The 25,618-nt window shown below is 44.6% G+C and overlaps 1 protein-coding gene across 1 annotated transcript in view; it reads left to right on the top strand.

Moving 5' to 3' along the window:
• Fbxo32 (F-box protein 32) overlaps positions 1–25,618 on the top strand; it is a 40,787-nt gene that overhangs the window by 3,332 nt on the left and 11,837 nt on the right. The window contains exons 2-6 of the mRNA XM_057791643.1: positions 3,867–3,979; positions 4,897–4,946; positions 5,849–5,941; positions 20,684–20,777; positions 21,574–21,758. Of these exons, the coding sequence (XP_057647626.1) occupies positions 3,867–3,979; positions 4,897–4,946; positions 5,849–5,941; positions 20,684–20,777; positions 21,574–21,758 (535 nt within the window). The remainder of the gene's footprint in view (positions 1–3,866; positions 3,980–4,896; positions 4,947–5,848; positions 5,942–20,683; positions 20,778–21,573; positions 21,759–25,618) is intronic.

Genomic DNA, 25,618 nt, shown 5'->3' with positions numbered 1-25,618 from the left:
TAAGGGAGGGATGGCAAGTGTGGCAGATGAGAATTTCAAGGAAGGAACATTGTACGAGCTGGAGTGATCCAAGAATGCTTCAAGGAAGTGGTGGCTGAGATGGCCCACACTGCCTCTTCCCCAGCCACCCCTGCCGCACCCCAACCCCAAGATGAGTAATCTCAAGTCTCTTCTCCAAGCCTGGACTTCTGTAGTTAAAAGCCCATTCCAGTGATACAAACTGTGGGTTGCTAAGGCTGGGCCAGGAAGGAGGAAGTTGGTCTTTATGCCTTGAATAAAAATAATAGTAGAGATATTTTTATGAGCACTTGCTCTGAGCGAGGCAGTATTGTAAAAAGCTCCGTGCGCTAGCCTCTGTCTCCAAAGCAATCCAGGAAGTAGTCCTTTGAAGTTTGGCAACCTGGATATGACTTTGTGCAAATAAACATCGAAACCTCACTGGCCATAATGAAGACTATAGAACTACTTTGGGTCAGGACATGGTTTTATTAAATGTTTATCTTAGTTACAGATGAAATAAATAAAGATCGTATTTCCTATCCCCGCCTTTATCTGCTGCCAAAATGGTCATATTTTGGAATCTTTCCACCTTTTCTGCAGTTGCCTTATAATATTTTCTATGTGTTTGTTGGTAATGTGGGTGCTGGGTGGAGGAGGGCTTTTTCCTTATTCTTGGCCTATGCCTATAAACAGCAGGGTTAGAAGTAGTTACAAAGTAACAACTCACTTGTTGCATTTGGTGAGGAAGGCAGGCTCCTTGAGATGGTTTTACTTATTTTAAATATATCTTTATATATGCTGTAATTTACAAACGGTAGTCATTTTGTTGTTAAACATTTGAGTTGTAATTTTCCATTGATTTTGCATTTCCTGGAAATAGACATAACTGAAGTCTCAAAATAGCCACTGAATAGATTATTGCTTAAGAGAAAACATAAGTGAATTCACAGCCTTGTCTCCAAGCCCATCATCCAGCATTCAAACCCTAATACAAAATGAGATGTATAGGGTTTCCCTGTGGTTAAAACTCCTCTATACTCTGCATCGAGAGAGCATCATCAATGGTGTGAAATTCTTCTCGATTTGGCTTTGGAAAATGAGTCAGTCCAGCTTAAAGTGGCTTATTGTAGCATCTGTGAAGAAAACAAATGCTCAATTCCCTCGAACCCTGTCCATTAGAAAAGCCTAAGATGAGGTGCATAGGTGGTTAAACATTGTAGCGCCCGGTTGCTCTCTGTGCTTAAGGAGGAAAGCTGCTGCAGCCCCTTGTATGTGTGACTTACAAGAAGATAGATAGCTTTGTAAACTCCTAGGTATGGAGTTTTTACTGTAGTTTGTAGGGCTGTGGGGCTCTGTGTGTATTTCTTTAAAAATAAGCCTTCTCGTGGTATTTTTGCCCACAGAATGTTCTGGCTTTGTTTTCTGACGCTTTGGGACATCACAGACCACTCAAGTGACTCTCCATCCTTTCCTCTTCCTCGCCTTTGATTGACATTCTTTAGGTCAGCCTCCAAGTCTCAGAGTTCTGGTCTTTGTTCCGTTCCTTTCTTCCTGCTGACTGGAAGCAGAACATCACCTCATCAGTGACTCTGTCCCCTGTACCCCCAAAGCCATGCAGACAAGACAAACACACACTCCGGAGCTGTATAAAGCCTGACCCAAAACATTCACTCTTGGCTCACTCGGACAAGTGGCTCTGAGAGAGGTCATCTCTGCAACACACATTCTGAAGCCTAAAAATATCCTGTTTCCCTGAATGAAAAAGAGAAGGCGAAAGACATCAGGGAACTCAGTAAATGGTTGACTGGTGGCCTGTCAGGTTTCTCCCTGCAGGTCTGAAAGCAGCACAGAGTACCTTAGCTGGTGATGTCAGCATTTTAGCAAGCTACAAAGACAAGTTCTACTTATTGAGACAGTAATTGCAATGAAAGAATACTGGACATTTTGTGGCCTTCTTGTCCCTTCTATCATTTACACAAAGCCAGAAATAGAGAACATATATGCTTCTATTCATCCCCCAAAATAGATTTAAATCAAATCACATTTAAAATTCTGCAATTAAAGGACTCTTCATATCTTAGTGGACATTCACACCAGATTTGTATGGGTTGTTATAAATCCTGCCTGCCTCTTTGGGAGTTGAAAGAAGCAGGGAGCCAGGGAATGGTGGCACACACCTTTAATCTCAGCACTCAGAAGGCAGAGGCAGGTGGATATCTGAGTTCAAGGTTAGCATGGAATGCAGAGTGAGTTCTAAGACAAGGGGGGATACACAGGGAAAACGTGTCTCAAAAAAACAAAAACAAAACACAAAAGAGGCAGGGAACCCATCTTCTTGTTTCATTTTAGTATTTCTTCCCCATCATTCTTGAAGAAAGTATTCAGAGATTTTCCTTAAATTGTGAGACAGTCCCCCTTACTCCCATGATACTTCAGCCTGCTGAAGAAAATAGGCACCTGGCCAAATACGGACCTACCCACCCTTTAGTGACCTATGAATTGGATAAGTGTGTTTGGTGTCTTTTCAGCCCCTCTAAGTTATGAATTATGCATTTTTCCTAGTTTCTGTTAGGATACTTTAACCTTTCAGCCTGAGGCCTAGAAACCCAAACAATGAGCATTGTATGCAAAATACATGCTGGAAGGGGAGTTTGAAGCTCAGATTTTTGTAATAGTGATCATGTTTTAAAGGCAGCACAGGAACACACTAGCTAAAGACGCTTGGTTATACGTTAAATGAATGACTTGCATAATATGTGATTTATAGCCCAATAAAACTGTTTATAAAGAGAAGGGCAGGATGTGATAGCACATACCTAATGTCCCAGCGTTCTGTACACCCAGTACTCAGAAGGCTGAGACAGAGGAACAGTGCGTTCAAAACCAGCCTGTACTACATAGTCATTCAAGGCCAGCCTGAGCTACACAATAAAATCTTGTCTTAAAAAAGAAGAGAAAGGCCCAGTTCTTGGGAGGCAGAGGCAAGAGGATCTCACTCTATGAATATGAGGCCAGCCTGGTCTACAGAGTGAGTTCCAGGACAGCCAGGACTGTTTCACAGAGAAAGCCTGCCTTGAAAAACAAAACAAAATGAAAAAAGGTATTGGGCATGGTGACCCACACTTTTAATCACAGCACTGGGGAGACAGACTGGTGGAACTATAGGAGTTTGAGGTCAGCCTGTTCTACATAGTGAGACCCTGTCTCAGAAGGAGAGAGGGGATTGAGGGTTGGAGATGATGGGAAGGAGGGAGGATGGTGGAAAGGGAAGGAAGGAGTCATGGCAGCTAGGAATAGATGCTCTGCCTCTTGCGGGCCTGCATTGTCCGACACAATGATACTAGCCATCTCCCTCCCCTGTTCAGCACTTTTGTTGAAAGTGATACTGTAACAGACTGCGTCATTCTTAAAGAGTGTAGTGTTCTGTATCAAATTATAATGGAAGGCCCTGTTAGGGAATTCAAAAGAAACACTCGCCCCCATCCCTGCCTTCCGCATGGAGATGCTGATATTTTTACTAAAAGAAGTCTGTGCTTGTGCCTATGTGGCGGTGGTTCTCAACCTGTGGGTCACAACCCCTTTGGGGTCAAAGGGCCCTTTTCCAGGGGTCGCATGTCAGATGTTTACATTACAATTCATAGCAGTAGTGAAATTACTAGCAACGAGATAATTTTATGGGTGGGGGGTCTCCACAGCATGAGAAACTGTATTAAAAGGTCCCGGCATTAGAACCACTGCTGTATGGACTCTTTTTTTTTTTGATGATTTTATGGTTTTGTCTGGGAAGCATGTGTTGGTGTGTTTTATAATCCAGTGAGTTATCTGTGGAAGTATAGCTATTGCATCCCTCTGCTCCTCCCTTACAGTTACTGCAGCAAGGATGTGTACAATAAGGAGAATCTTTTCAACAGCCTGAACTATGATGTTGCAGCCAAGAAGAGAAAGAAGGACATACTGAACAGCAAAACCAAAACTCAGTGTAAGCCATTTGATTTGCATATATGAAGAAAGGTGTCTGGGGACATAGCTCAGTTGGTAGAGTGCCTGCCTCGGATGCAGAGTCCTGGGTTCAGTCCCTTAGGGCTGCAGAATTAGGCGTAGTGACCCTGGGTGAAGGTCAGCCAGCAACAGGATCAGAAGTTTCAGGCCACCATCTTTGCTACATTACAAATCCAAAGCCAGCCCGGGGCCCCTTGAGACCCTGTGCCCAAAGAAAAGAAAAGGCTACTGGAAGATTCTTATGAATGGTTCTCAAAAACCACATTAGCGCCTCTCATACTCGAGAGCTCCCTTGATGCTTTCTCTATCACTAGTTGAGGTTTCTGGGACCTTTGCTTCTACAAACTCATCTGTGCGTCTCACAAGCGAAATTAGCATATTCTTTACTGTTCAAAAGTCTTTGCCGGTTGACCGTATCCCTGCTTGTCACTTGCCTTTGACATTGGTAAGATAGCTGCAGGACAGGGCTACAGCTGAATCCATTCCAGCAGCGCTTTGATTTTCGGCTGGGTTTTGAGGCTTTGAAAATAGAATTATGAGGCTAAGGACATAGCTCAATGCTTGCCTCGCAGCACAAAGGCCTGGATTCGTCCTCAGTACCCAGTGAGCTGCATATCGTGGGTCTCAGGAGGTGGAAGAGTTTGAGGCCAATGTGGGATGCATAGACTCTGTCTCAAAATGAAATAAATAAAAGGGCAAAAGAGGAAAATGGGTGTGTCCCTCTTGCATAAATCTGAAGTCACATGGTCTAGATACTTATGTGCTGGCAGAGGATATAAGGCTCTATTAAAATTGAACATTTTCATCCTCCTAGACTGTCTTTTTTGTCACATTTAAAATCTTAGACCTGCTACAGATTGTTCAGATACCTTTCTGTTTCGTTTTTGGCCTCTGTAGATTTCCATCAAGAAAAATGGATCTATGTTCACAAAGGAAGTACTAAAGAGGTGAGTACCCATCTGCTTACTAAGGCACCATGCTTAGTAATGCTGCACCCTCCAAAGAGAGCAATTGGACAAAACCAGTTCTTTATGTCTAACAGGAGGTGGGAAGGGATCAGCTTTCTGGGGGAGAGGAGGCGTTCTTCATACCTGGTTAGCAATTAGGTTTAAGAGGCCTAACCATTAAATCCAACAGGTGTTTTCAGAGCCTGCTCTTTGCACTGTAGGTAGGTTCAGGTCCCTATACTAGCCGTCTTCTGTGGCATTGGAGAAAACAGGCAGTTTGCTCACTGGAACATGGGACAGTGTGATAGGTGACAGCCTTCCTATTTCTTTCAGGGACCTTGGAAAACACCCCATTTCTCTTATGGCATCAGCCCCAGAGAGGGTGGATCAGGGACAAACCCAAATCACCCAGGAACTTAGGACAGAGTGAGATGATACGCCAGAACTCTGTATTCCCGATTCTCTGTGCATAAACACTAAGCGTTCAGAACTTGATTTCTTCCTTACAAAGCAAAGCACACCAGTGGGTGCAGGGTGATGTCACCACGGGCAGGGAGAACCGATCACTTCTCAGTGTGAGAGATACTGTCATAGTCCCAAATGGCATATCCTCTGTTCCCAGTGATACACAGTGCGTTAGCACTCCCAGACTAGCGTATGTAGAGAGCTAGGGTGATACTAGTCTAGAAAAAAGAGATAGTCCACAGGTGAGTCTCCAGCTGAAGTAGATGTGGGCTGCACCATCCAACTGTGTCTCTCAGAATTTGGATGCAGAAGGGAAGGCAAAACCCAGTCCTCTAAGATGGGCAGCCATATGGTTCAGTAGAGTCCCTCCGGAGGGTGCTGGAGAATGACCTGTGCATGGCAGGAGTAATGTATGCCTCTGTCTCACTCACATGCAGCGCCATGGGTACTGCACTCTGGGGGAGGCTTTCAACAGACTGGACTTCTCGACCGCCATCCTGGATTCCAGAAGATTCAACTATGTAGTAAGGGTAAGTCTCAAAAGCCCCAGATAATCCAGACTCTTGATTTGAATCGTTAACATTCAGATTGGCTGGGCGGTGGTGGTGCATACCTTTAATCCCTCACTCAGGAGGCAGAGGCAGGTAGATCTCTGAGTTCAAGGCCAGCCTGGTCTACAGAGTGAATTCCAAGACAGCCAGTGATACATAGAGAAACCCTGTCTCAAAAAACCAAAACCAAAACCACACAAAAACATTCATGTTGTCCTAGTTTTGAGGGAGAGGGGGTGGAAGGAAGGAGAAAGAGAGAGGGAGAGAAAAGGAGAGAGATTTTCATGACCCTGAGGGTTCAGGGCAAGCAGAAAACAGCTCTTTGCAATATGGCTTCCCCAACCCCCAGTACTTGAGGGTGTAAATGGTAGCCGTGGTGTTGATTCTGAGATGGACCCCCCACCCCTCAGACATGCAGTGCCATAATCCCTCAGTGAATCTGTAAGTCAGTCCATCACCCCAAGTGAAAATTCACTCCTGGTCCTCCCATGCCTCCTCCCTGCCTAAATGGGAATGTGGAGCAGGCAGCAACAGCAGAGAAGGACGGTTTCTCAGGAAATAAGCCCCAAATTAGGTTTGTGTGGAAACCTGATTGTTCTCACACTCTTGCTTCAGCTGACTCGGGGTCACATCAAGGCCTGCTTTACTGAGGCTACACAATGGTTGGGCTCAGAGCCCCTCAGTGTGGCCTTCCCAGACCTCCTAGCCCATACTGAGTCTGACACTGTCCTTGGGGTCTGTTGATTTCTATTTTAAACCCTATTTTGGAAAAAAAGTTTATATTAGCAAAGCATTAATAATGAAGGAAGTAGCACTAGTGAGCCTAACATGACTTTGAAGCTGTTGAGTCTGTTTGGGTGATTGTTTTACACGCACACATGCACGCACATACACACACTTCCTTGTGCATCTTTTGTTGATGGTTTGCCCCGGGAAGAAGCAGCTGTTTAGGTTTGGGGCTGTGTAGTTGGAGGGAATTTCCACCTGTGGGTGTTACTTGGTTAAGCGTTTGTTTTCTTTTTCTGGGTTCTCAGTGCCCATCACACGGTCAGATGACCGCAGAAGCTCAGCCAGGGTGATGACACGCAAGCCCCCTTGAGGCCTGGTCCATTCACCTGTCATCTGGGGAGATGCAAGCAGGCTGTGCAGAATGACTTGGTAAAAGCCCAGGCCTTCAAGCAGGTTGGAAGGCCTGAGCTGAGCCCATGACGCATGAGCAGTTCTGTTCTCTCTCTGGCTGAGCCCTTCTTCAGGCCAAGAGGGATAAAAATAAGAGCCCTTCTTGGGTAAAATGTTCCTGTCATTCTGCATGACTCTGCTGGTTTAGAGAGGTCACCTAGTCCTCACAATGCCTACAGACTAGTCCGGCTGGTTGGAATTAGTCCCAGGGAGATCTGGAAAACTTCTGTGGCTAAGAATATGAATAGTTTCCATCATCTGTGTTAGAGGAGACACTCAGATCTGATTACGTGTTACAAATCGATCATCAAAATGATCTGGTTTTAAACGGCATTCCTTCCCCCTACTTTTATTTTCAAAGGAAATAAAGCAGAGAGCCAAGATTATAACACAGCTGCATACATTTTTTTACCTTTAATCTTTTCAGTGTTCCTATGAAATGTAGGTGCTTGGATTATTTCCGTGTAAACAAACGGTATGCCCAGGTGACCAATTTATCTGAGGTCACAGGACTGTGGAAGGAACCTAATGCAGATTTGAAAACTGGATGTCTTAAGAGCTCAGGCTTGTGTCTGCTTCCCTGGGTTCTTTGTAAGCAAGGACTTAATGTAAATGTCCTGAAAGTCAGGCTCTACTTGGTGTCCTCTTCCATAAAAGGGGTGTCTCTGGTTTAAGAGGGAAAGTGTGGAAACACGGTGATATTTTTGCATAGGAGTGAATTCTGCAGATGAGAGCCAGCTATGCAGACTCAGCCACTAATATTTAATAATAATTAATATTAATTGTTCATATTAATTACTAAAATTGATTAATTATATTAAATTGGTTGATTATGTGACCTTAATTATGATTAATATTATTACATTAATATTGATTAATTAATAGTTGCCTGCTTATCAAGACTACTGTTGAGTCCCCATAAAAGAGAGTTGGAGATTGGTAGCTAGGAATAGAGGCTTACTGCCTGGACACCAAGGCCAGAGAATGCAGCAAATCTCAGCATTGGTTGCACGTAGTCACTTAAGAAGCCAGTAGGTATAGGTCACCTGTCCCAAGAGCTTTTGAGTTATTAATTACAGGTTGTGTTTAGGTATTGGCATTTTAAATATCTTCTAGGAAAAGCCCAGTGAGTTTTAGAGTGTGCAGACTAATTCAGGAATTTATTTAGGGCCCAAATGTTGTATTTTACATAATGAACTTTAAAAAACAACAACAACATACCCTTTTCCTTTATTTATTTATTTATTTATTTATTTATTCATTTAGTGTATGTATATGGAGGTCAGAGGACAGCTTTCAAGCGTTGGTTTTCTCTTTCCACTGTGGGTTCCAGGGAAGAAAATGAAGTCATAGGGCTGAGTTAAGAGCCTTTACCCTTTAAACCATCTTGTCAGTCCAAGAGCCACTTGTAAAATCTGGTGCCTCTGACGGGAGAAAGAAATAATAAAAGCCTCAGAAAACATATTTTTAAAAAATATGTGTACTTTGATTCTGCATAATGAACTTTTAAACAAGATGCACAGCATCCAATTCTGGCTATGACTCCTGGCGTGTGTGTACTGTGGGCCACCTGTAATGCATGATGGGGAGAAGGGAGCCCCTCCCACTTCCCAACTCAAGATCTAAACCCTATTTATTAGCTCTGATACCTTCCATAAATCCATTGCTTTTATCCTCTGAACTGTGGAGCTGTGGGGATTATGCCTGAATCAGGGTATCTCTGTTAGAATGGAGAAATGCAGTGTGAAGAAAAAGATAAAGAATATGGGAATGTTGCCTGTGAGTTTCTGTGATCTCCATATGTGCAGCCATCTTTCCTGAGTGGTTAAGATGGGGAGTCTGGTTTTGCAGATGAAATACAATTACAGATTTGCCTATCTGCAGTGGGACTTCTGAGGTGCTGAGAATGACTGAACATTTTAAAAGCTCCTTCCTCTGCAGTGAGGCTTGATGTTAGTAAACACCAACAGTTACCTAGCAACCCCTTTCCTCAGTGAGTCACTTAAGATGACTGTGTTATTAGGGATGGGAGGCGACTCACCAGGTAAAGGCATTTGCCACAGAAACCTGATAAGTGGAATTCAGTTGCCTGGACTCACATGACAGAAGGAGAGACTGAATCTGTGATCATTCTTTGATCTCTATAAGTACAGTATGGTAAGCATGCACCATGTCAGTTCACACACACACAATCACACACCACTACAAATTTAAAAAGAAAAAGTTTAAAGAGATGAGAGAGACCCTGCCTCAAAGACAGATGGAAGAGAGAAAAGTTGTCCTGTACCTTCCATACATTTGAAGTGACATATGTGTACACACATCACATACACACAAAAGAAAAAATAAAGCCGGGCGGTGGTGGCACACACCTTTAATCCCAGCACTCGGGAGGCAGAGGCAGGCGGACCTCTGTGAGTTCAAGGCCCCCTGGTCTACAAGAGCTGGTTCTTGGACAGGCTCCGAAAGCTACAGAGAAACCCTGTCTTGAAAAACCTAAATAAATAAATGCTTTTAAAGCAAAGCAAGATTGAATATATATATATATATATATATATATATATATATATATATATATGTATGATAAAACAGAACTGTCTCCAAGGCAGTTCATTATCCAAGCAGGGAATAAAATCTGCATTATTGGGATAAAACAGAATTAAGTTAAAACTTTGTCAGCACCAATAAAACATGGTCTAAGGCCACAGATATGGCTCCATGGTAGAGCACTTGCCTAGTGTATGTAATACCCTGGGTTCTAGCCCCAGCACTGAAAAAGGTTTTCTGTATATGCACGTATGTATATTGTGTGTATTCATATTTATATGAAGTAAATACGTAAGAGTGATAAACAGTGAATAAAGAAACCCTGTTTTGAAAAACCAAAAGGAAGGAAGGAAGGAAGGAAGGAAGGAAGGAAGGAAGGAAGGAAGGAAGGAAAAACTGTAATAATAAGACCTTAAAATTATGCACAACCCAAATATCAGTGTCCATGCAGTTTTACTGGGCCCAGCTGTGCACATTTGTTACGTACTGTCTATGGCTCTTCCTGTGCTAAGTAGAAATTGGATTCACAGTTAAGTGACAGTTCTTATAGCCGGCAAGCCTAAAACATTTACTATCTTTTAAATTTTTTTCTGACTTCTACTGTCCCATCTAATTTGTGATTTGGGAAATATGTTGGTGATTTGGGAAATATGTACTGCAGTCCCCAGAGCTATATCGCCATAATCCAGAGTTCCAGCATGTCTGATGAGGTGCTAGTATGTAGAGGAGATGGCCTATGAGAGTAGATAGCATAGAGGAGGTAGCGTAAGTCTCAGGGGTGGGATCGTGTGAGCAGCTTATCCAGTAAAGACTACCAGGAAGGAGAAAGCGGGCTTTGAACAGGTCTTGAGGTGCAGTAAAACTCAATGAGACTAGAGGAGACAGGCAGGGCTCCTGTCTATCCAGAGATCATTGTCTAGACTATTCAGTCTGGATGAAGCACCTGAGTGTGCCTCAGCATACAGGGCCAGGTGAGGCTGTTGCCATGCACAGTTTTCATGTGATCTTGGGCAAACGTCTCTCATTGCCCCTGTAAAATGGCAGTGATGATCATAGACATCCCCACTCTCTCAAAGATGTAGCTAACAGCAAATGAGATAATGTGGGAATTATTCGTGCCAGAGACATAGATGAGCATTGGTGATGATGGTTCGGTTAGCTATGCCTAAACAAGAAAGCAGACTCAAGAAGAGTCTTTAAGTGTGAGGCTTCTTGATGTGATGTCATCTCATAGACCGGAGGGATCCAGGGGGAAGAAAAAAGGCAAGGAAAAGCGTTATTTTAATAAGTCATAATTTGTGATGACTTTAGAAATTAAATCAGTTACCGGTCATCTCTTTGCAGTTCACTGATCCAAACCCTATCTGTCTTCTTTAAAAACTGTCAGGCTGTTCAGTGGGCAGATGTAATGAACTCATCTTAAAGATGAGAAAGCAAAGGTCAGGAAATCGAGTGATTTATTCAAGGTCGCCTAGCCAAGAAGGGGGGATCTAAACCTGGTCCTCTGTCCTATGGTCCTGTACTCGGAGCCTTCCACCATAGGCTCAAATGGAGACATGCAAAATGGGGTCTCCTTTTTTTATTGTGTGAGTGTGTGTGTGTGTGCGTGTGTGTGATATGTGTGGTGTGTGCAGGTGAGTGCAGGCCTACACATGCTGCAATACATGCGTGGAGGTCATAGGACAACTTTTGGGCATCCATCCTCTCCTTCCATGGTGGGTTCCAGAGACTGAACTCAGGTCATGAGGCTTGTGCACAGCGAGCATCTTTACCTGTTGCACCGTCATGCTACCCTCTGCCTTCTTTTATATCACATAACTATTTGCCTACACATGGACACATAGTCACGGGAAAAGACCGTGATGCCAGGATAACTGTGACCGTCGTTCTGAGTTCTTCTATGGGATCAGCCACCTGGCAACTAGAGCTGCAATTATCAACCTAGGATGTCCATGCAGGACTTGAATACCTACTTCCTGATTGGGTTAAAGTGGCCCCTGTGTGCCAGTGAGGCGGGAAGGAGAAAGAAAGCCTCTTGTGTCCCTCTGCAGCAAAGAACATCACAACCTCAAGGCACATTCTTATTTTTTTTACCACACTACGACCCTAAGTCTATTTGAATATTTCTACAAGTTGCTGCATTCCTACAACCCCTAAAAAGCATTTCCAAAAACATGTTTTAGTTTAAGTTGATGGGTGGTTTGGCAAACAAAAGACCAAGTATGACCCAATGAGTCAAATTTAAACCCAGTACTGAAATTAGGGCATGCGGATGCCAAGCCCCAGTGGGTTGTGATATGCGTAATTGCCTGGCTCCTCATGCAGGTTCCTCGCCACAGTAACCTTGGATTAATTTGGTGCCTCACACACTTGGTGGCCTTCCTGAGATGGAGGGTGGCCTCAGCCATCAGGGGCTGGAAACTAGTGGTGTCTGAAATAGAAGGAAGGAGACCAGCAACAGCAGTGGCGTGGCCCTATCTTGAAATGACTCTCAGAAATTATCTGAATTGCCATGTTTCCATATTTTTCTAACTGACTTTTCTTGTCCCGCTTTAGAAATTCCTGAGTCAAAAACATGCTTTTTTGTATGAGCATCTAAATGCATGCTAACATAAATCTTAGAAATATATATTTTTTTTGCTGAAATCCACCTTGGATTCTAGGCTGATTCTGAACTTATTACACAGTGAACAGATGAACTGAGTTTTAAGTACAAATTTAGTGCCCGTCCAAGAAGGATGCTCATGAAGCATCATTGCTCACTGTGATGCTCATGAAGTATCATGCTCACTGATACTACCCTGCGACGTAGAGCTCAAAGACCTCCTGATTCCGTAAAAGGTCTCCAATGTCAAGGAGGAAAGAGTTGACATCAACCTTCTGCTATATCCTGTTCATGGCAAATGGCTTCAAATAAGTACTTTTGGAGCCATAAATTGAACCCATATACCAGTATGCCTTAGCCAGTTGAGAATTGTGGGGGACCTACCCTTTGCTTCTGGGTACATTTGGCCCTGACAAAATCAAAGCATACCTATGTAAGCAATGGGTTGGGTTTGGTTCTGTCTAGGAGCATTGGATATGGCTTCTTGAAAAGCAGAACCTGAGATGCTTCCTTCCTGGTTGGCCAGGATTTGGCCAGATGAAGAAGCAGGTAGAAGGCTTGTGGGAACAAATTGTGTGTGGGGGAACCTAGAGATGGGAAGGGACAGAAGTGAAGGGGGATGATGATGGATCGAGATGGAGGATGATGCCACCTTCAGCCTCATAGAACCATAGGGAGAGGTGGGTCATTCTGGGGCAGACAAGGCCACACTGGAAGAGCTGGGGCTCTCAATTTAAACAATGTCACTGAGGAAGCCGTGGCCGCTCAGACCTATACAGCAGGAGTCAGGGACCCTTTGTAAGTTACCAAGTAACTAGGAAAGATGAAAGATGGAGAGACAAGTTTCTCTTGGCTGAGGATACAATTAATTCATATAAACTTGGCCCGCCTCATTATTTTAACTCTCTTAGTTCAAGGGCTGTTTCACTGGGAAATAATATTTACCCAATCTTGACATGCCCAGAGATGATTAATGGGTGTGAAATTTTTCCTCCCACAACCTGCCAGTGTTCAAGCTCAAAGTCAGGACAGAACTTTCCAGCTTTGTGATGTGTATTATCCATTGAATAAATAGGGATCCGGGAAGGTACACAGCACTCAGTGCAGGCCTCACTGCTGCCTAATGTCACTGAAGGCTGATTACAGTGGGCACCCAGCTTGGGTCCTGAGCACGTGAGATGTAGCCTAGGCTGCTTGAGGCTGGAACTCTTCTCTGCTTTTGATCACGCCAGCAGATTTTCCAAGCAAGTTATGGAAAGCCTCTTCCTAAGAGAGGGAAGAATTTGAACACAAATCTATCCTTTTCTGATACTGTTTGCTTGCTTGTTTGTCGGAGACAAGGTCTCTGTGTTGGCCAGGTTGGCCTTGAACTCAAAGAGATCAACTGTTTCTACCTCTCAGGTGCTGGGATTAAGGCATACACTACCACACACAGCCAAGACACAATATGTTTTTATATAATACTAACAATATCTCTCGTGAGAAAGAATATACATGGTCAGCCTCTCTATTCATTGACCTTGAAACTGACAGGAAGGGGAAGCTGCTATTTTTAGCAATATTCCTGAAGGCTTGATTATCCGCATCCCTGTAGAGGCCAGGCTGCCTGCCCTTGAGGGAGGGTTTGAGATGCTTTTCCTGGTAGGTAACTTCCTCCTAAGCTCCTTGTGCCACTCCAGGGGCCCCACTCTGACACCATATGAACTCCAACCTGAACGTTCAGGCAGCCTAGAATCATGTCATTTGGCTATCATGAAGTGTCTTATCCCAGGCATCAGGGCATTCGGGTCAACTGTTTCCAAATCACTTCCAGAAGTAATATTCTTTGATTCTCAAAGACAAATGTAGAAAAACCCAGTATGTGGGGGGCAGCTGGCATGTGCTAAGCAGGGGCGAGGTAGCAAACCAGGGTCCCTCTAGGGTTTGGAGGCAGACCTTCTCATTGGTCAGGCGCAGAGCATGTGAAGGCCAGTGAAACTGTGCATAAAGGAAGAGTGAGGGGTCAGGAAAGTAAGATGGCAGAGGAGGTTGGTGTTTATAGAAGATGCCAGGCGTGATCACCCAAGCAACATCTGAAATAAGGCCTGAGGGTTGAGATGGAGCCACACATGTTACAATGTGGCAGAGCCGCGGCGAATGCAGTTGGACATATCGCAGGGACAGAATGAATTTGGGGCCACTATGCAAAAGGAGGCTGGGGACGGACAGGGAGTAGGTCCAGGACCTTGTCAGTTGTGAAAAGGAGCTTGGAGGTTTTCCTAAATGCAGAGGGAAGTCATCTGAGGATTTTGAGTCGGGGAATGGCATGATATATACTGGGCTAGCAAGATAGTTCATCTGCTGGGCTGGAGAGATGGCTCAGAGGTTAAGGGAACTGACTGCTGTTCCAGAGGTCCTGAGTTCAATTCCCAGCAACCACATGGTGGCTCACAGCCATCTGTAATGAGATCTGGTGCCTAGAACACTATATACATAATAAATAAATTTAAAAAAAAAAAAAAACTTTAAAAAAAAAAAAAAAAGATAGTTCATCTGCTAAAGGCACTTGCCACCAAGCCTAATGATGACCTGAATTCAGTTCCAGAGCCCACATAAAGGTGAAAGTGGAGAACTGAACCGACTCCCGCAAGTTTTTCTTTAAAATCCACTTGCAGTGTTCTTTGATGTCCATTCACACGCAGCAGTACACACACGCACACACACGCACATAATATATACATTAATGCCAATAAATTTACATAGAAGTGCTATGCTAGGATGAATTGCAGAGGAGACCTGTCTTCGAGTAAAGGATGACGGGAGGAAAATTGCTTTTACCCAGCGGTTCTCCAAACGTCACGTCAGGCTGCGGTTGATACCCGCTCTGAGATTTGCTACCGAGCTTTGCTTGCCACTCGATTTTTCTCCAACTCATCATCTCCAAACCTAGCATGGGTTTGAGGCTGAATGGCAGGATGTGGTTTGGGCATGTGGTGGCCACCCCCTCCCTCCAGTAGCGAAGCTCCGCTCTTTGCCTGCACGGCGAGTCCTCACACAGTGGCACATCCCTACACTGCCCACTCACTCACAGTGAGACCGTGGCATTCAGGAGCAGCCCACAGCTTGATGCCCTGTTCCCTGTCACCTTCTGCCAATCTTTCAATGCAGCCACAAATTGCTGGCACCTGAACTAAAATTTACCCAGCAGAAAACAGTTCCTTCCCAACAAGACATTTTCCTCTACTCTCCCCTTCTCTTGTGGCTAAGAGCAAATGAGCCAATTGGCCCCGTCATCTGGTAAACAAATTTCAGGATACAAACCCACTCTCTGGGGCAAACAGCTTTCTTAACAACAAAAAACGATAGATTCCTCACCCTCATTGTTGGTGCCACATGACACTGTCTGCTGGTTCTCGGCAGTAGAGTTGTATGGATGTAAGAGGTTGACCCTAAGCAGTGGCCTCTTTCTAGCTGTGTTAGAACATTTGGGGGGGGGGCATTATTTCACTTCAGCATGGAAGCTGACCGCCAATCATAGCACACTGTTGATAGGAAATTTCTGGATTCTTTCCCCAGACAATGACAAGTCATGATATTGCTACAATTGTTAGAATAAAATTTGAGGGTGGCCAGTGGCAGCACAGGCTTTTAATCCCAGCACTCGGGAGGCAGAGGCAGGAGGATCTCTGTGAGTTCGAGGCCAGCCTGGTCTACAAAGCGAGTTTTAGGAAAGGCTCCAAGGCTACCAAATAAATAAATATATAGAATAAAATCTTGCTCTACACACCAATACCAAATTATTTGTTATCCTTCACAGTGGGGTCCTGAATGCTACAAAAATACCTATTTTCTGTTAAACATATCTGGACTTAAGTATTAACTCCCCAATTTACTACTGCTACTTGACAGCTCTGAGCCTTAGCGTCTTTCTTTGTCACATGGGGAACTTAACCTCTTTGTCGTGAAAACCGAGACCATGCAGGTGAGCTGTGTGGCACCATCTCTGCACACCATAAATATCCATTGTTGTTAGCAAAGTATGACTTGGTGGTGGAATCGCCTCTGCACGTCATGAACTGTGTCAACAGAGAGCTGTGAAATGCACTAGAGATAAAGACGTCAGAGGAATACTGAAATCGGAAAGCTTTTAGTTGGCAACACGTACAATCGACACAGAGTCCTTAAACAAGCTGTACGTTTACCCTGCTAGTTCACTACTTTTTTTCCTGGCAATAATTTTATCTAGCTGTCTTTTCTGTATCATGATGAAAAGCTGATGATAATAAGCTACTAAGGAGCCATGTGGTGATGGCGCACGCCTTTAATCCCAGCACTCGGGAGGCAGAGGCAGGCGAATCTCTGTGAGTTCGAGGTCAGCCTGGTCTACAGAGCAAGTTCCGGGACAGTCAAGGCTATACAGTGAAACCCTCTCTTTAAAACCCAATAATAATAATAAGCTACTTAAGTATATTCTCGTGGCATATTGTGAGTGCTTAATGAACTATTTGCTCTTCACAACAATTCTAAAGTAGGTTCTGTCATTATACAAAACAGTTTGACTCTGGGACCTTCACTTAGAATCTCTATGATGTGTACCAGAAGTAATGGCAGGACTCCATCTAGCTCTTCACTGGTTTTTCTAAATAAAGTTTTATGGATATATACATGGTACACATTGATTTACATATTGTCTATGGTTACTTGTGTTACAGTTGCAGGGCATTTTTAGTATAAAGACTGACTGACCCACCAGCCTTAAAAGAGTTACTATTTCAGTCACTATTCGGGGGCCAGGCGTGGTGGTGCACGACTTTAGTTCCAGCATTCGAGAGGCAGAAGCAGGTAGATTTCCATGAGTTCAAGGCCTGCCAGGGCTGTGACACAGAGACGCTCTTGTCTAAAAATACCAAAAGCAAAAAAAGTTTGGTCCTTTACAGAAGTTTGCCTACTCCTTAAGACTGGAATTGGGGAGAAGAGCTTTCTTAGTGGTAGTAACACTTTGTTTGGTACTCACAGTAAGTTTTTGTTTTTATCTCATTTGGTTCTCGTAGCAATCCCATAGGTCGTCTTTTGCTGGTGTTTTGTTTCCCCCGTACATACTCTTTTTATTGACATGACTAGACATAAACTCCATGCGTCCGGGGGGTCACGTGTTTGTCATCCTTCCCTGTCGTCTGTCTCAGTGCTAGGACAGAGCGGACACAGAGATTCTTGCTAAATGAATGACAGTTATAAAGGTCACCCGGATCAAGAATCCGGTTCTCCTGTTCCAGGGCTCCACAGCTGCCTAGCAATCACAACAGGGACTTTCCCTGCAGTTAGGGTGAGAGAAGAGTTGACATGTCACCTGCTGTCAGTTGACAGAATTGGCTGCTCTGTCCCTCACCCTCCCCAGTTAAGGAAGAGACTACCAGCCTGCCCAAAGAGCTTTTTGCTTCCCCTCAATGCACAGTCCTAGATGCACAGTCAGGGCCTGCTGCAGAGGAGGGATTTATTTATTTATTTATTTATTTATTTATTTATTTATTTATGTTTCTTTGTGACCAGTGCCTTTTTAGTCAGGTTAATACTGATACTCTGGTGAGCTGGGGGTCACATGGCACCTGTTTTGGATGTGTTTCTGGCTGATTGCAGGCTGCCCCCTGCCTCACCTCCTACCCCCAAGATGAGTCACAGGGCTCAGCCGCCTGCCCCACAGGAACAGGCTCCAGGCTTTTGTTTCCTTTCGTCTTGCTTTATGCTGATCATGTGATGCTCTGGATATTAATAAACCTCAGCCTGGCTTTCTACAGCCTGCTGTTGCCCAGGGAGAAAATGAAAGGTTTGTGTTCCTCTTTTCACCGTCACGTGCTGATTGGTGGCTGAACTAAACCAGAAAGGCACAGAGAGCTATGGTCACTCAGGATGGACAGAGCGTCCACCCGGGTGTGTTTTGATGCCTCGACAGTCTGTGTCACTCTTGTTAGCCCCTGGCTTCTGAATGTAGATCTATAGCACTAAGCACAACACAACAGCATCACCTCCTCCTCCTCCTCCTCCTCCTATCCCTCCTCCTCTCCCTCCTCTTCTTCCCCTTTTTCCCCCTCCTCCTCCTCCTCAAGTCAAGAGGCCATGCCACCCCCTGCACACGTCAAAGATACCAAACCCAGCAGGAAGACATTTGAGGTTTAAAACTCTTTTTTCCAATTTAAAGTAAAATTATGTTGAAGGAACTAGGTCTATCTGTGGTTTGACAGGGGTCCAAAGGAGACAAAATGTTTAAATGAGTGCCCGGGACACGGAGGTGCCCTGAACCACCCAGGACATAGGTCCAAAGTTTGTCCTCCTCTGCAATCCTGCTTTTATTTTATTTTCTTGTGTTCTCATGTTGTTTTGTTTTGGCAGTGAAGAATTTGGGGGTTTACTCTGTTTCTTCCTTTTGCCTTGATTCCAGCATCCCATACTGTGTCATATCCGTTGAGGAAATCGGGCAGGGGCCTGGTCCGATGAAATGCTCTTGGAAAGCTTCCTAGGGCCAAGACTATCCCGGTTGGTAGAATATTTGGTTGGGCATGCACAAAGGCTAGAATTTAATTTCCAGTGGCTCGTAAACCAAGCATGGCAGGATGCACCAGTAATCCCAGCTCTATAAAGAGATAGAGAACGGAGGATCGGGAGTTCAAGCTCACCCTTACCTTGTAGTAAGTCTGAGGCCAGCCTGGACTGTGTGAGGTCCTGTCGCAAAAACAAACAAAAAACACTGAATATTTTATTCCAGCTCAAAGGAGAGCCTGGTTAATTTTGTGATGGGAGAGTCAGGGTTCCATTGAGAATGTTCTCTAGGGGCGGAGTTCAAAAAATGAGGGGAGTCCTAGTTTTCTCTTTCCTCTTTCTTCTTATAATTAGAATATATGTGAATATATTAATTATACACAATAATAAATTTAATTATGATATTGTTGTATATGTAAATGATGTGTTGTGATCATAGCTACCTCTGTTACCTCCCTTGTGTCTCTGTCTTACTGGAGTCTTGGTTTTCTAAGTCCAGTATACTGAGCCTGAGTCTGTGTAATTTTTCTTGGGGACTTAATGAAGAAGTTAGTTGAGTGCTCTTTATATCAACCTTTTGGTGTGGTGTTTCTTTGAGACAGTGTGTGCTCCCGCTTTCCTATGTGGTGAAAATACAGCTGAGTCCTCTTGCAGGCTGAGATCGCTCATAGTGTTTAGAGTCTTCGTCAAAATTTTTGTTCCATTTATTTATTGTGTGTGTGCATGCCTGTGTGTGGGCACATGTGTGGTGGTCAGAGAACAACTAACAGTTCTGTCCTCTGTCATGTGCCTTTGGGGATCAAGTTCATGTCATCAGGCTTGACAGCAAGTATCTTCACCTGCTAAGCCATCTCCCCGGCCCTGGTGGTACTCTTGAGCCTCACTTGATCCATCTGAGAAGTGGGTTGAACTAGATGATCTCCAAGATCCTTGTTATTTTATTTTCAACAATCAAATCTTTGGGGATCAAGTTCAGGTCATCAGGCTTGACAGCAAGTATCTTTACTTTGCTGGTTGGTTGGTTTGATTTTTCAAGACAGGATTTTTCTGGGTACCCCTGGCTGTCCTGGAATTCACTGTAACTCTAATTCCAGGGATTCTGATGTCCTCTTCTGGCCTCCAGGGGCACCAGGCACACATATGATACACTTACACACTTTTAGGCAAAACACTGCTACATGTAAAATAAAATTTTAAATAAGACTCCATCAAAGCTAAGAGATACAAGGGCTCTCCTTTGTGCCTCCGGGAAGAAATAGACAGACACACTGTGCACCCCTCAGTTTTTCTTCCTTGCCATCTTTCTATAGAAATAAATTAAAATTTAAAAAAAGTAAATGCAGCAAAGGAGTCTAGTCAGGCAGGTTTATTGAACATGAAAAAGCAAACAGTGTCTAGAAAAGAATCACCCTTCCTTGGCTCAGGCACATGGCCACCAAATACAGGCTTCGCTGTGCCCTGAGAGCAGTGGGTGCCAGTGGATGAAAGTTCAAGCCAGGGCAAGAACAGTTCCCCCTGGGGGTGACTATGCAGAACTCCTGTGCTCACGGGTCACGGGAGGTTCTGTTCCCTCCAGAATACTGTCAGCTCTCCTTTCCAGTGGACCAAATAAAATGGATTAGCCCTGGCCGAAGCCCAAACCTTTTATATATAAAAGAAAAAAGTCATTAAATATTCAACCTGGTTCCTAGTTTTGACTTACCACCATTTGTCTTTCATTGGGAGCATCTGCGTATTATTGCCTGGTAGCCCTGCCTGCCATTTATCGCTCTCTCTCCCCTGTCAGTCTGTATCTGCATGTCATGTGACTCAAAAGTGAAGATTAGAGGAGAAAAATATCTCTGTATTCTAAGCCTGGCAATGTCTATTTTTACCCACAGCTGTTGGAACTGATAGCGAAGTCACAGCTCACATCCCTGAGTGGTATTGCCCAGAAGAACTTCATGAACATCTTGGAAAAAGTCGTGCTGAAAGGTGAGCTCTGCCGCCCTCTCTCAACCCTCCTGAGAGGCGTGGGAACAGGCAGGTGGGCTTTCTCATCGAGTAGTTTGTCGCTAGGTTTAAAGGAACGTGAGTGTCCCAGGGGCCCTCACTTCCAGCTCAGGAGAGGTACCACCCGTGCCCTTGGCAAAGAACAAGACCACTGTTTTCTTGTTCTCTCTTTAGAATCAGCTGTTTGCCTTACTTTAAGTTTGACTGGCTCCTCCTTGAGGACATGTGCCCCACCCTTCACATTGGAGCTTTGATATTCCTAGGACCTAGGACATGGAGCTGTATGCAAGGCAGGATTGAGGCATAGACTGAACATAGCGATGACCTTAGATCTCTGGCTCCACTGAGTCATTTCACACATGGGGGGGACTTATGTGTATGAGACATGAGCAGCTTGTAATCATCTAGAAATTAGCCAGACAGGGTTCAAACTCAACCTTCTGAACCCCAAAACTGCAGCCTTCCATTGGCCATCCAAAAACATGTCAGCTGCTGAACAAAAAAAGCCGCTTTCTGATCAGGTGGACCCTTGGCACTGGTGGAGCAATTGAAACAGGAGAAGAATTGAAACCCAGGAGAAGAGAACAAAGAGGGACCTAGATAATGGAAACTCTACCCATTACCTGAGTATAGAATAAACACGGGTGAGAAAGAAGATGGCATCCTAAGAGCCGGTGCCCAGTCATAGGAGTAGACAACAAAGAAGAAAAGACCACTTGTGTCATGCATAGTCCCCGTAACATGACTTTGATATTCCTTTTTCTTCTTCCCACTCAAGTCCTTGAGGACCAGCAAAACATAAGACTCATAAGGGAACTTCTCCAGACCCTCTACACGTCCTTATGCACACTGGTCCAGAGAGTTGGCAAGTCTGTGCTGGTGGGCAACATTAACATGTGGGTGTATCGGATGGAGACCATTCTACACTGGCAGCAGCAGCTGAGCAGCATCCAGATCACCAGGGTGAGTGCAAGCCCCCACTCACCCTACTGTGGCTTTCCCTGCTCAGACACTGAGCAGAACTCCAGAGCATGACGTCTTCTCTAGTGATGCAGCAACAGGTTGCTTCTGATTTGATGCCTCATCCTTAGGCTGAGGGTGGTAGGCGGTATCGAGGCATTCCGATAAAGGGGGAGCAGGAAGAGGAACTTGGCAAAACAGGTGGAAGGGATGTTAAAGATGACAGCCAACTGTAACACCATGCAACAACAACAAAAAATAAAAACAAAAATAAATAAATAAATAATAAAAACAAAAAACGGGGAACATAGCTGTCAGGGAAGGGATGGTTGGCTGTCTGCTGAAGTCTTCAGTGGGGCTTCGGGGAGCTCTCTGCTCATTTCCTCAAAAAGAATGAGCTGTTTGTGGACTGGGGATGCTGCCTTCAGTACAATAGAGCCCAGAAGACAGTGGCTTAGAGAGCTGGTACCACCAGCCTTTTAAAATCTCGGTCCTGTTTAATGGTAGTGATGACAAAGGACATTTGAACCAAGCCTGAACACACATGTAAGAAAATACTAACTGGACTCACTCAGAGCCTGTACTTTACCAGCATAGGACTTCATATAGCAGGCATTTCTCTTGGCTTTCAGAATACGAACTCACTGTGGGCTCCCATCCTATTAATGGCGATGGGGGCGGGAGACAAGGCGCGCGCAGAACTGTGTGAACGTTGCTGGCGTAATCTCTCGGGGCTCACTAATGGACAGGCATACTCGGGAAGCTCACACAACACTTGGCTACTTATCTAATCACACACTGGGCTGGTTAAGTGGCTTCCGGGACCCACACAGTTTGGAACTGCAGCATTGTATCAGGTGAAGGTGACACAGAGGAAACCCTGTGACTTCTCAACAATTACCTTGCTGTATGACGTTTCCAAAGAGCACATTCTTTCTTCACGGTGAATGATTTTTCTGCCCCTTGGTTTCTTAAATTCTGAAGCGGAAGGAATAATTAGAAACCTCTCATTACATGACTTCTTTAGAGTTGTTTAGGCTCCAACAACCCCACTTGTACACACCCACATGCTCATGTGCATGCACACGCGTGCCCATGCCTGCAAGCACACGCATGCAAAGAGCTGAGCAGAGCCCAAATGTAGGTCATCTTTCAGAAATGATCCCCATTGTTGGATTGTTATAAGAAAACTTAAACATTTATTATAAACAATATAATTTTAATAATTTATCCCAGTCTCCTCTCTGAAGTAGAGCAATAGTTTAGCCACGTACAGTTAAGAGCAGAATTCCATTCCTTAATCCCAGAAAACTCACATCAACCTGCTACCTGATTTCCAGCATTCTCTGTGCCCTGGACTGAATACTTCCCGTCTTATTCCCCCAGAGACAATTCCCAGCCAATGAAAGAAACTAACAAGGCTCATTGCAAGGCTGTCTCCCCTCAAGCACCCTTGGAGCTCTCATTTATGCCTGCCCAGAGCTATGCTCCCTCTGACCACCTCAGATGAGTTTGTCTCCTACCCAGGTCTCCCATTCTTTGCATTCCCATGACCTTACTTCCTTAAAGCCCTCCTTGGTTGCCCCCAAACACTCCTAAAAGGCAGCCATTGTAATTACTATTACCCTTCCATAGGCTGGTATTGAAGTGGGGACCAGAGGAGTGCAGGGTTCTTTCCAGCACTACACAACAGTTAGGTCAAAGTCAGAAGCTGGGACTGTTGATTCCTAAAATGGCAAAGCGTGCTTAACATCAGTGGTTTCCAAACTCTTCCCCATCTAGTTTTCTTCCAACTATTTATCCACTGATTCAGCTTATTAAAAAAATTTTTTTAATCCAATGAAATCCTCTGCTTAAGAGGTCCAGCCCTGAAGCTCATCCCCCCCCACTAACATCTGCTTGGTGTGCTCCAGTGGAACCCCACACTCCTCTACACACCCTTCAGGGCCTTCTGGCTCACAGTCTGCCGGGTTCATCCCATCTCTTACAGCCACTATCACAGTCTTCTTCAGAACAGTTCTGATCAGCCGGAAGGCTCTTATGCACATACATGCCTGTCTCCATCCACTGCATTACAGTCTCCAAAGGAGAAGACATTCATCTTCTGCTCCATACCTGCCTCAATCAGTGGATTTTAGCTGAAGAGATGAATATTGGTTTGAAGAGACAGCTCCCCACCAACCCATCTGCTGAAGTACATGTTCGGGGTTCCGGGGAACATGAATGGAGAATATTGTCCTAGATTATGGGTGACAGTGGTAAATTATACCAACTGCAAGATTCAGACAGTTACTCAGTCTCACCATGCTTCTTCACTTTCCTCGTTTGGAAACGAGAGGCAGGCATGCCCAGCTCTTTCCTATCCCCATGTGAGATTGAACATAGGTGTGACATTGCATAAACCAGCCTACGGACAGCAGCTGGAGCAGGGCCTGGTGTGTAGGAAGCATTATTATAGATGCATTAGGTGTTGTGATCAAGGGCTTGCCTGCACACACACTGTAAGTCCTTCCCATGTGATAATTAACTTATCTCGTAATTAATTGTAATTAGGGTAAATGGCAGGAATTTACTGGGTCCTGTGCTAAGTACTTCTATGTATTAACTCATCTCTTATACTCAGCCCCACTGAAAGATACTCATTTCCTTGTTTTGTAATTGAGAGAAGGCATCCCCAGCCTCCACAGAGGATGGATTCAGAGACACCCCAAGGTTACCATGGATGCCATGGATGCTCAAGTATTTTGTATACAATGGCATAGTGACTATGGTTAGCCCGCATGCACCCTCCTCTGCCCTGCAAGTCATCTCTAGCCCAATTCTAGTGCCTTATAGGATGCTATGTGCGTAGGGCAGGAGGACAAGAAAGTCCTGTGATTTCAGATGCATTTTTCTCTCAGTAGTTTCCATATGTGGCTCATTGAATTCAAGGATGTAGAAGCCAAGTACATGGAGGGCAGAGCGGAACTGTGTTGGGGCCTCTATCCCAGGATGTCTGACATCAGACTCCAGAGCAGGCTGTGCTGCTCCTTTCCTGGACCCACTAGGGGGCTCTGAGTTGTGTTGTTCTGAGAGCTGTAAAGAAGAGCTTCCCACACAAATCCCCAATTGTTATGGGGCTTGTAATCTCAGCACACTTGGGAAGTGGAGGCAGGAGAATGAGGAATTCAAGGTCATCCTCAACTGTAGAAAAAAATCTGAAACCAGCCTGGGATATAAGATCCTGGGGCAGGGCGGGGGGGGGGGCGGGATGAGGGGGTGGGGGATGAGGGGGTGGGGGATGAGGGGGTGGGGGATGAGGGGGTGGGGGATGAGGGGGTGGGGGATGAGGGGGCGAGGGACAGTGAGAGAACAAGAACAGTCAAATCACTTCAGTCTGGATGATAGTTCTGTGTTTCTCAGAAAGAAAAGAATATTAATCCATGAAAATATTAAAGTGCCTTTCGTAGTAAATGCTTCCCTATCTGCCCACGATCTGCCACTGTTGTCTCGGCACATAACCTTGTGTGCCTTAGAAATCTTCATATCTAATTCTTTCGAGCCATTTTTTATTTGTAAGTGTAACTTATGTAAGAATAAAGGATGAAGGACGAAATTAAGAGAACTGGTTTGTAGGGGGAAAATAAAATATAATTACAGTGCTGTGGGCAAAGTAATGTTTTGGAAAATGGGGGCTGGGGTAGACAAAATGGAGTTCAGCCAAATGCTTGGCTAAGGCTGCAAGAGTGACATATTTTCCCTTTTATATGTTTATATTCGAAAGGGAGAAGGCATGTAAGCAGTTAACCATTTATCAGGAATAAGGGCTTGGCACGAGGTCTGGGCAAGGGTTTTGGAAAAGTTCAGGTCTGAAAATCTGACAG

This window comes from Chionomys nivalis, chromosome 17, assembly GCF_950005125.1.
Source record: "Chionomys nivalis chromosome 17, mChiNiv1.1, whole genome shotgun sequence".
In the NCBI taxonomy this organism is placed as follows: Eukaryota; Metazoa; Chordata; class Mammalia; order Rodentia; family Cricetidae; genus Chionomys; species Chionomys nivalis.
Note: the sequence above shows the minus strand (reverse complement) of the source record. Positions and strands in the feature narration are given on the sequence as shown.